This window comes from Bos taurus, chromosome 11 (assembly GCF_002263795.3).
Source record: "Bos taurus isolate L1 Dominette 01449 registration number 42190680 breed Hereford chromosome 11, ARS-UCD2.0, whole genome shotgun sequence".
NCBI lineage: Eukaryota > Metazoa > Chordata > Mammalia > Artiodactyla > Bovidae > Bos > Bos taurus.
Window position 1 is genome coordinate 29,358,531 of NC_037338.1, and position 11,532 is coordinate 29,370,062.

General features: G+C 48.1%; 1 protein-coding gene across 4 annotated transcripts; it reads right to left on the reverse strand.

Moving 5' to 3' along the window:
* Nucleotides 1–568: 568 nt before the first annotated feature.
* On the reverse strand, nt 569–10,204 carry MCFD2 (multiple coagulation factor deficiency 2, ER cargo receptor complex subunit). 4 transcript variants are annotated; one of them, NM_001040595.3, is given in 4 exon segments: nt 569–2,068; nt 3,408–3,567; nt 4,522–4,682; nt 10,114–10,204. In NM_001040595.3, coding segments are annotated over 3 exon segments (438 nt in total). In that variant the 5' UTR covers nt 4,671–4,682; nt 10,114–10,204; the 3' UTR covers nt 569–1,939.
* Between the last annotated feature and the right edge of the window lie 1,328 nt (nt 10,205–11,532).

An 11,532-nucleotide genomic window follows, 5' to 3' on the forward strand; every position in this document is an offset into this window, starting at 1 on the left:
CAGCTGCCTCACTTCCTAGCTGCCAACAATACAAGGTTCTTTCAACCGTGGGTCTGCTCACTAGATCCATCCAGAAGGGCAGCTTTGGATGAAGTGGGGCAAGACCCAGGGGTCTCGGGCAGGGGATGGGAGTCAGGGAGGCAATGGTAACTTCTTCCTTTGCTCTCCTTTCAACTGGCAGAACAGTGTCATTTCCAAAAATCCAGGGGCGACTATGCTTCCTGCTTGGTCCAAGGGTGCTTGCAATAATGCTATCTAATTTAAATTTTCTGGCTAAGAAAAAACAGTCAGTGAGACTCAAGGAGAAAACATTGTATTTTCCTAGACAATGTCGTCATAATCTGAACTTGGCCAGAGAAGGACAGTCCAAAAACTGCTTTCATGCAGAAGGAAAAAATGCCTACAGAAGGACAGTTACTGTGAATCCTAGACCTACCCCTGCAGAAAGGAACAAGGTAGTGCCAGGGAGGGTCCCAGCCCATGGGATGGGTCCCACCTGTAAACGTGGGCATTAAACCAACCAATCCTTTGGGTGGTAGGAGAAGAAGCCTATGTGCACAAAATCAACTGCCCTTGCATTTCATCAGTTTTATTGGTCATATATCCAGAATTCATTATATAAATCTTTCAAAATAACCAGTTATTACAAGAATAGTTTACAATTCAGCTCTGATTGCACAAATACTTGACACAGGAAACCATTTTTACAAATACTTATTTTTCTTATAAGAATACTTTAGTACAGAAAATAAGTCTATATATCTTACAGCAAATTTTATGCAGTTTTTTTTTAACCCATTCAACCATCATTTCAGGTTTCCTATCACAGCATATCCATCACATTCCATAAGCCAACTTATAATCTGCAGCCACTTCTGATTTTCAGTTACAATTGAGATTCACACTTTTAAGAGTTTTTAGGCTTCTTTTTCTGCTGATCTGAAAGAATTCACGTATTCAGGCAGAAGAGGTAATTTAAACAACATTCCTTCTAGATCTCATGTGTATCAGGTTAATCACCTGCTTGGTGAAGAATCTTTCCACTTTTCACTTAGGCTAGACTGGCTGGTAGCTCACCTCTGCTGTATCAAGCAGAAGGGATAAAGTCCTTACATTCTTAAGAGTTTCTAAACTGCAAAAACAAAACCCTAGAAACAAGAGTTAAATACAAATACCTAGAAAGCTAAAATGTTTGCTAATGAGAAGTAGAGAACACTTTTAGAATTGAGGTCTCTCCTTGGTTGAAGAAGACATAAAAGATAGTGTAAGGATGTGGCAGTAGTATTATGAAATACTGAAAAACTGAAAAAGGTGAATCACTTAGGTCAGTGGTGTGGTGTTCCCAAAGTCCCAGGAGATACAGAATCTTAGACTCTGGCTAGCTCAACTATTTGACATTCTTCTGATCTGTGGCTTTGAATAGCCTAATAAATACTCCCTTGACCAGAACAAGTAATCACTTAGGCCAGGGGAACTTTACAGAATACTGACCACGTTCCTCTGAAGAGACAGGACAGCCCCAGGGGAAACATTTGGCATTCATTTCATTCCTTCAGTTACTGAAAAGTGTGTCCAGTTAGCAAAAGCTTGTCTTACTTTTCAGGTAGCATGAATTAAAACCAAGAGCCTAGCAGCATTCTCCATCCAAGTTCCTGAGTGCTCAGCTGTGATCATCCAATATCCTTAAAAGGATTTTTTTTATCAAGCCCTTGTCCAATAAGATATTTAACAGTACTTGGGGACTACAGTAGGTCCCATTCCTCTGCTTTTTTATTTCTCTTGATTTCTCTTTCTCACCCCAGTGTAACAAGTTGCTACAGGTTTTTACCAAAATACCAAAGCAGTATTTTGGAAATGAGTTATTTTGCATTACGGAAAGTGTCCGATCACATTATAATGGGTCAGATTTGCATTTAACTGGGAGATGGCCACATCGGGTCTACTGCAGGGATTTTGCAAATTCGGCATAGTCGATGTATCCATCATTGTTCTTGTCATCGTCTCTCAAAACACCATCTATTAAGTTGATCAGCTCATCTTCGTTCATTGGTGCCTGCTCACTTCCCTCCTACAAGGTACAAATCACACCAAGATGAGCTGCATCTTTTACTGAAAGCGCCTGGTTAATGTCCAAAATAAAATGTCCATAGACTCCTTCAAATGTAGTACTTCTACTTCTTGGAAATCCACAAGCCACATGTTAGATCCAGAGTCAATTCACAACAACCCAATTAAAAAATGATATTTGGCAGTTAAAAGGACGATGCAATCAAAGTAGGCCCTTGCTGATTTGTTTTAAAAAATACTTTTCATTCTTTTTTCATTACCAAAGTCATACATGTTCATTGTAGAAAGCTGGGTCTGGCTTAGAGAACTCAGAGTCTCACAGATTCCAGGACCCACAAATCTGTCCTAAAGAAAAGCTCACAGCCCAGGCCCTCCCACAGGTCAGCTCTGCTAAAGTGGTGAGAGCCCACACTAGACATCTCAGGGTCAGGACAAGAGGAAGAAGGCATTGCCAACCAGCAGACCCTGTTACAGTCTCTGAGGTGAAGGCAGTTCTGCTCCAGAAGCAGGTGTGGCAGGGCTCACGCTGCCAAGGGCTGAGCTAATGCTGCTCCTATCTGTGGCCAATCCGTCTTCTGTCACCTCTCCCATGTCCCGACCCTTTCCTCTCCTGCCCACCACCATCCTCGCCTGCCAAGGCAGCTGGACCTCGATTCCTCTCCCAAAGCCAGTCTTTGCTAGCATCCATCAGTCTGCCTCCCACAGCAAACACTGCATTAGTCATGCTTGTCTCCTGTGCAAAGCCGCTGGTGCTCCCTGCTACCTTCAGAGCAAACACAGCCCGGCTCGGCTGGCAGCCGGTGTGAGCACATGCCCCTCCCCAACTTTGCCTCTCCTCCTCTCTTGAGATTACAGTGTGGTCAAGTGGAACAGACATTAGATCTGGAGGCATAAGATCTGAGTTTCAGTTTCCTCATCTCTCAAATTAGAGATAATAACAAGGACATGACCATCATACTGTATTACCCAAACCCTTATCATCAAATCCCTTGATCCCTTGGACCAGACAGGCCATTCTTCCCAAATGATATAACCTCTCCCCAGTTCTGCCTTTTGAATGTGGTCTGCCTTTCAGCTAGTTCTCAGACCCTGGCACGTGGTGGAAATGCCAGTGGCACTTGCTAAAGATCCAAGGCAGGCTCTGGGGCTTCTGCCTCGGCTGGTCACCCTTTGTGAGAAGGCCCTCTGAACAGGAAAAAAGGCAGAGCAGAAGGTGAGCAGAAAGAGGAGAAGCAGTAACAGTGCTGCACAAGGACAGGGGAAGCCATCAGGAGCAGGGGCTGAGTCACCAGAGGGAGGCCCCTCCGAGGTGCTGCCCCCCGGGCCACTGCCCGACCTACCTCCTTGTGAACGTGAGTGATGGCCGTGGAGAGTTCTAGGCCGTCAAGCAGATTATTGCCATCATAATCATGCATTTTGAAATAATGGAGCTGCAGCTCTTGTGGGGACATCTCCGCCTCTGGTTTGTTGATGACACCTTCGAGATGCTCCATGATATGCCTAAAGACCAACAGTGAAGCTCAGACCACTTGGCAGCGATGCTGGGCTGGGATCCTGCTGAAATCTTAAAGACTCTGAAAAGTTCAAGATCTTCAAGTACACCCATCACAGAAAAACTAACAGAAACAGTGGCAGACCACTCTCCAGGAAGACAGACATAGGCAAGGCCGTGAAAGTAGTAGGGAAAAATCAAACAGTTCATCTGTTACGCTGGCAAGATTATGGGTGCTTTTTCCTTTTTATTATTAGAATATGGTTATAACATTTGGGGGGGTGTGTGCATGTTCAGTCGTATTCGACTCTTTGCGACCCCTTGGACTGTAGCCCGTCAGGCTCCTCTGTCCATGGAATTTTCTGGCAAGAATATTAAAGTGGGCTGCCATTTCCTACTCCAGGGGATCTTCCAGACCTTGGGACTGAACTCATGTCTCTTAGGTCTTCTTCAATGGCAGGCAGGTTCTTTACCTAACATTGTTGGGGGAGCTATTAATTTTTTTTTTTTTTTTCTTAAAGCAATTTAAGGATAATAGAGCAGGAACTGTAGGCAGGAATGTGTGAGGCTAACTGGCCCAGGGTAAAAGTTCCAACAAATGATGCAATGTTTGAACATGCCAAGAAAAAAGAAAAAGATCTTGTCATAAGCAAGAAACCTTAGCTCTATTTTGGACTCTGCCACTACTGCTGGTGTCTGTGTCTGTCTGCCTGTCTGTGCTGAGAGAGAGACAGAATGAACTCAGGAAAGCCATTCATCCTTTTTGAGTCTCATCTGTGATCTGATGGCAAAAGAAGAACACCTGGACTTACAGGTGGCTACAAGGAATAAACACCATGCTTGGAAAAATGTCAAGGGGTTGTACAAATAGTAGAAGGCAAAGGGGACAGCGTGTGCCCTTGCAGCTGGCTGCAGCTGCAGACGGGGAGGCCCCTGGACCACAGCCCTGGCTGAATACGTACTCTTGGTCATGCACTGTGTTCTTATCCAGGCCCATGCTGCCGTGATGGGAGGAGCTGGCCCCGGGCTCCTCGGCCCTGGCACCCGGGGCACAAAAGGCCCAGAGCAAGCCACACAGGAAGGGGATTCTGAGCAGTCGCAGAGATCTCATGGTCACCGGTACCTGGGAGGTGGGGAACAAGAAGGTGAAGACAAGAACACCAGAACTGAGGTTCTTTCAAGACTTGACACAGCACACTCCTGGGAACTGGGTGAAGGAGCAGGGCTGGGGAAGAGAGCTGGCCAGCTCTGCCACCAGACTGCAGGATGACCTCGGGCTCTCCAAGTCCCCATCACTCAAATGGGCTGGCAGGTCCATGACCTTTCCTGAAGCCCCTTCAGAATGCCAAGCAGCTCAATGAGAGTTTACTGGGATCTGGAGAGCACTCCTGCCTACGAGCAGCTTACAGTCTGGTGAGAGAAATACTTCCTGCCAAGAGCACTAATCAAGGCAGAAAGTGAGGTGTACTAAAGAAAGAGGAAACCCTCTGAGAGTTCAGAGGACGAAGTGTCCTTCGGGCTAGAGAAAGCCAGAGGTTAACAGACATGGGGACATTTCAGCAGGTCCAGATAGAGGGGTGTGCAGTGGGCGTGCAGGAACTGAAGGACGAATGGACGGTGTGAGTAGAAGGGTAGGTGCAGTCAAGGGGGAGAGAAACTCCAAGTGGGTGAGAGGGACTTGAGCTTAGAGGGTATGAAGTGGATGGAACAGCGGGCAACAGGCTGCAGAGGCTGACCAGGCCATGCTGGAGGCAGCTCTGCATGCTAGGCCAAGAGGCTGACATTGCCTGGGATGGATGGGAGCCACTGAGGGAGATGAGAGCAGAGATGGTTTCAGAACAGCTCATCTGGCAGTGCAATGGGGAAGGTATTAGGCAGAGTGAGACCAGAGATAGGGGTTGAGGGAAACAGTGGGTAGGTTAGATCAAGGCCCACGGCAGTGGGCATTATCCCCTGCCTCGTCCACCTCCCAGGGCTGTGAGGGAGGCAAGCAATTGAGCCACAAGAAAGAGCACCAGGGAGGAGAGCTCCATAGGGATTAGGTTCCATCTAGTACTTCCGGGGTTTGGCTGGACTTGGAGTCCTGGTCAACAAGGAGAAACAGCTGGCTACACAGCAAGCTCCCCAAGGACAGGAGTGCCTTGTTCCCACCTGTACCCCACCAACACTCAGGCCGCCCTGCTGCTGCTGCTAAGTCGCTTCAGTCATGTCCGACTCTGTGCGACCCCATAGACGGCAGCCCACCAGGCCCCCCCGTCCCTGGGATTCTCCAGGCAAGAACACTGGAGTGGGTTGCCATTTCCTTCTCCTGCTATTCAGCTGAAAGTCCTGATCCTTCCAGGGCTTATAGACTGACCTCTATAAAAAAAAGAAGTTGAAGGACAGCCAAGAGACCTCTACTCAGAGGTGTTCTGGCCCCTTTCACCTACCCCAAGAGGCTCTGGAGGGCAGGACCCTAGGAAAATGCCATCCCCACAATGTTTAGGAAAATTTCCCAGACCCGCTTTGCTGGATATCAGCAGTATACCCTCCCTTAAGGAGACAATGGTCCCTGGGATATATAACTTCTAGGTGTAAAAAGAAGCATCGAGTCTCGCAAATGAATAGGGACATCAAAATGCAATTGTCATATTTCATAACAGAAAAAGATGTTCAATATACACCAAGTGAAAAAGAGCAGGCTACAAAAGTCTGTAAAGAATAATTCATTTTGGGGAAATTCCCTGGTGGTCCAGTGGTTAAGACTCGGTGCTTTCACTGCTGTGGCTCTGAGTTCAGTCCCTGGTTGGGGAACTAAGATCCCACAAGCCACGTGGTACAACCAAAAAGAAAAAAAAAAAATTCACTTTTGTAAAAAACAAAACAATGTATGTATATTTCTCATACACAGAACAAAGACTAAAAACTACTAAGAGAGATTACTTTCTGAATTATGAGATTAGGAGTGACTTTTATTTTTCTTCTCTTTACTTTTCCATTGCTTCTAAAATTTTTACTAAAAACATGTGTTTTCTTTACAAATATATATTTAATGCAATTCATCCCATAATTTTGTTCCAGTTCTATATGGATGGAATAAAAAGGGGGATTCTGGTTGAGTCTCATCTCTAGAAAATAATTCAGGAACAGCCAGAAACTACATCCCAATTTTACCAAATAGAAGTGTCCAGACACTGATGAGGCCACTGTCCTTCTACCTGGTACCTGAAAACAAGGTATCAGGTTACTCTCCGCAAAGACTGCCCCAACCAGAGAAGAATAGCTTGTTCTGACAACACACTGCAGAGTTCTGGGACAGGAGGGACCAGAGGGGGAAGCCTTTAAGATTCATAATGCATTAGATGTCTCTTTCTCCAGCAAGCCTTATTCAATTCCGAGTCTGGCTTAGACGCTCTTCCCATATGCTCCTAAGTGCTTCCCTTCAGGAGGGTCCTGTCTGTTGCTGACAACAGCTGTGCATGCACCTGTGAACACGTCTGAGGACCTCTCAGTACCCTCTGTTGGACTGGGCTCTGTGAGGCTGGGGCTGGATTTCCCATTCGCAGCACTGGGCACAGTTCCTGCACAGAGGCTGGAGGTTCTCAGCCTTCGTGCCATGGTCCTTGGGAGCTGGGGAGTTAACATCCTCACCCATACACTGCCAGGTCTGATGTCAACGTAACTGAGGATGAAATTCGGTTCGGGCGCTATCTATCAGATAGTAGAGCTCAGAGATCAACAGACCCCTGGCACCATCTCCTAGAACCACGTGGTTGGATACTTAGTATATCAGGAATGGGTGGGGTGAGGGGGAGAGGTTCTATTGGAATAAGGCCAAAAGGCAACCAAGTGCTTGGTAATATAGTAACTTTGAGTCCAAATTATCCCCTCTTCAAAGGAGACCAGATAAAGGCCAAGAACCATACATTTGGGGCTCACCCCATTCTGGCTTGCTGTGTCAGGTTTCCAACCTTGAGACCACAACAAAAGCCAAATCTGCAAACACAGAAGAGAAACTCCCCCTAGCAAGTGCTACAAAAAGAACAGGGAATCTGACTGCCACCTGACAAACCATACTGCTCACACTGAAAAGGAAATATTAGCAGCCCCTTCCGCCGAAAGAACAAGTTGCATCACCCACACTCCAACTATTTAGCTCAAGGCCATAAGCAAAGAGCTTGGCAGATAAGCCCCAGGAGTTCCTGGGTTCACTGGCCTTTCAGAAAGTGTAAAGGCTAGGCTAGAGAAAAATCCAGAGGAGGAGAGATTTCTGAATTTGAGACATACTTCACAGGCGTTCTGGGGAGAAGCGCTAGACCACTGACGGCGGCCGGCTCCCACCGGGCCTTGACTGTAACAGGGCTTTCCTCCTGGCTCCAGCAGCCTCTCCCAGTCCTAGGGCGTTTGTTCGCATTCGCTCCACCTGTCCATCTGCCCTCTTCCTTCCAGGCCCAGTTCAAATGTCATCTCTGTGCTCTCTCAGCCAAAGCCAGCTGTTCCCTCCTCTGACCTCAGTCTGCGGTCTCTCACACTCACTTGGCCTTAACCATATGGTCACATACTGTTCTCCTTTTATTTTTCTCTTTCCCTCCCTCTGTGAAGACGGGGAAGCTATTTTCTCTGTCTCTCCTTTACTCCTTTAGTGAATTTGTAACAAAATACTGAGCTCACCTGGAACGGCATGCCTTCACTCTGTATCAGGGCCCTGGGCCCTGGAACTCAGGTGTGTTGTTTCCTATCACAGAGGATCTGACCTAAGCTAGAAACATAACTTCCCTTGGGAGTCCTCCCAGCAGTGGTTTGGCCTGGCCCACTCTCATTGTGTCCTTAGTCTTATCAGCACCAAAAAGTTTGGAGTCAGCCTTCCTCCCATCAGTTGTAGGCAACTTTTCTCTCATGCTACCGCCCTCAGTTAAGAATCAAACTCAAAGTAGCCACACATCCTGTACCCAGAGTCGATGCCAAAGAAAAACTCTGACTGGTACTTCCCCATTTAAAACTGCCATGGTCCTGGACTGAAAGTAAGGAAAGAACCAAGTTCCTAGAAAAAGAAACCTCTACATGGGCTGGGCGTTGACAACTGATTCTGGAGAAGCAGGCAGTTAATAACTTGATCTATTTGTTCATTTGGGAGGGAGCTAGCATGCTTCATTTATACATTTAACTAAACTGTTCCCTGGGTTTCCCTGATGGCTCAGCAGTAAAGAATCTGCCTGCAGTGCAGGAGACGTGGGGTTCAACCCCTGGCTTGGGAAGATCCCTGGAGAAGGAAATGGCAACCCACTCCAGTATTCTTGCCTGGGAAATCCCATGGACAGAGAAGCCTGGCAGGCTACAGTTCATGGGATTGCAAAAGAGTTGGATGTGACTAAACTACAACAACAACAACTTCGCTAAACAGCTTGGTGCTGCACAAGGTTCTGAGGACACGTATGTCTGAGGATAGGATAATCTGTGTGACAAGAACCAGACAGGTCTCCTGTCACACAGATTACAGCCCAGTGGAAAAGACCAGTAAATGGATAGCTGTAGGGCATGGCAATAGCCCGAACCCCTACCTGGGTTAATATATGAAGGGCGATTTTTTTTTTTTCAATTAAAGAATAGCACTTCAGGTAGAGCGAACTTACTGTAACAAACACCTAAGCCTAGAAGGAGCGTGGTCCAATCTGGGTACTAAAAAGGGTTCAACATGGTTGAAGACAGTATAGTGGAGACGGATGAGTTAGTAAAGTAAAGAAGACCGGTCACCAAGGGCATTGAAAGAGATGTTCAAGAGCTTGTAAGAGCAATAGGGATCCACAGAAGGAAGACCAGGGGATGGGGGGTGGGTTCTGGTGACCGTGATCAGATTTCGGTTTTAAGGCCATCACTCTGGCTTGCCAACATATAACAAAGCACAGAGGACGGAGAAGGGGCACAGGGGAGAGATGATGGTGGCCTGAACTTGCTAGAGCAGAGGAACTGGGCGTGGAGAAGTCGGCGTATCCAAGGGAGATTTGTGATGGATTCGATGTGGATGGGTAAAGCGTGCAGGAGGTGAGAATGACGTGCAAGACTCTGCTTGGGCATCTGGATGGATGGCGGTGCCATGCCCACACAGGGGATACAAGAGAGGAATACAGGCTTCCCCGCCTCCCTGTTTCCCTGGCATAGCCTGGCCAAGCTCGGCCCCCGTCAGTGTTTACTGTCTCTCCCAGAGAGAGACGGGGTACCAGGGGCAGACGGACAGCAACGACTCGGGCCCGCGCGCAGGTCCACCGCAGGTCCTCCAAGAGCGCGGAGATCGACCCCGGCCGGCCCATCAGGCTTTAAAGCCCCTATGGCATATGCCCCGGGAGGGAGGCTCTGCTCCTAGTCGGCCAGCTTCCCGGGGAGGCTCGGGGTCCGAGCCCCGACCCAGGCCGCGCTTGCCTTCCAAAGCTAGCCAGAAGCCCTGAGAGCCCCCGAAGGAACGCCAGGATCCCGCCCCTCTGCAGACTCCTGAATGCCGGCCCACAGACCTCCTCCTCCAAGGTCGGGTCACAGGGATCACAGGCCGCAGCCGGATCGCGGGAGGCCCCCGGTTCACTCACCCTCGCTGCCACCAGCTGCCACCAGTTTTTCCCCAGACGCGAAGCCCTCCAACATGAGCCTCGCCAGCTCCCGTCTTCAGTACGTTTTTCCTCCGCTCCGCCCCCGGCCTGGCCCGCTGTGCGCACGCGCGTCCCTTTCTGCCCGCCCATTGGCGCCGCCGGCCCCGCCTCTGACCAGTGCGGGATCCGGGCCGCTGGGGTGATTCCACGTGTAACGGCCTCAGGCCCAGGAAGGACTGGGCGGAGGCATTTCTTCTGTCTACCTTCCATAGGGCGACACTCGGTTGGATCCTGGGTTGGACCACCTGAACCCCCAAGACCGTAGGGGCTAGGCAAGCCCGGAAGCCCCCAGGATTGTAGTAGAATGAGGACGTTGGATGGCGGATGCAACTGGCCCGCAAACTGGCTTTCAGCCCCACCACCAGCTCCACCTCTACAGGTTCCTGGGTTTCTCTGACTGCAAGTTAGGAAAAAATATAATAGCATGAAGAAAAAAATTGTTGCCTGCCATTCCAGTTCTGTCAGGATCAAGCCATTAGCCCCTGCAGTTGCTCACCAACCGTGGGCCCTGGGACCAATTTTAGGATGGAGAAAAACAGGAAACGTAATATACTTCGGGTATACTTAGATAGATTAAGATAAATCTCTAAGGAAAAAATTCAGATAACCCTAGGAAATACAGAACTGCTGTGGGCTCAGCCAGGGATTGAAGATGATGCAGGGACTTAGTTGAGAGAATTATGTTGGGAGTCTGCAAACTGGGAGAATCAAGCACCCAGGCTTCCTATCTTTTTATGGGTTGGCAGAATGAAGAAAGAAACATGGATGGTGAACATATTGTCTAGCATCAAGTACCACTTTCTAGTTTTAATAGCTCAGAAAATTATTTCCACCCTTCTCTGACCATTGTGGCAGGAGAGCAGGGTCTTAGTTGCTCAGTCATGTCCATCTCTGTGACCCCATGGACTGTAGCCAGCCAGGCTCCTCTGCCCATGCGATTCTCCAGACAAGAATACTGGAGTAGGTTGCCATTCCCTTCTCCAGGGTGTCTTCCTGACCCAGAGATTGAACCCAGGTTTCCCACTTTAGAAGCAGATTCTTTACCATCTGAGGATAGAGGACACCCTATTAATCCCAGACTCCTCCTCCTTTCCTTACTCTGAAGTTTGAGTTAGTTTGATCTAGTTCATTTTTCAGCTCTCCCTCTGCTGTCCATCCATTTGTCCATCTGATGGTTTATTCATTCATTCAGTAACACTTCTTGAGTACCTCCTAGGTACTAGGCTCTGTGCTAGGAGTTAACCCAAGAAATGAATACAAACAAGAAATGGTCTCCTTCAACAAGTTCAGTGTCTGATGGATAAAGCATTTCTCATTCTATTTATCCAACACTTCCACTTTTTCTGTGGATCTTATCCT

Bases quoted from the DNA above. Each gene is read 5' to 3' on its own strand.
- MCFD2 (XM_005212679.4), bottom strand. From the start codon at position 4,670: ATGAGATCTCTGCGACTGCTCAGAATCCCCTTCCTGTGTGGCTTGCTC. The intron at 3,568-4,521 runs GTACGTATTCAG...GTTGGTCTTTAG, and splicing joins AACACAGTGCATGACCAAGA to GCATATCATGGAGCATCTCG. The intron at 2,069-3,407 runs GTAGGTCGGGCA...TGTACCTTGTAG, and splicing joins TCACTCACGTTCACAAGGAG to GAGGGAAGTGAGCAGGCACC.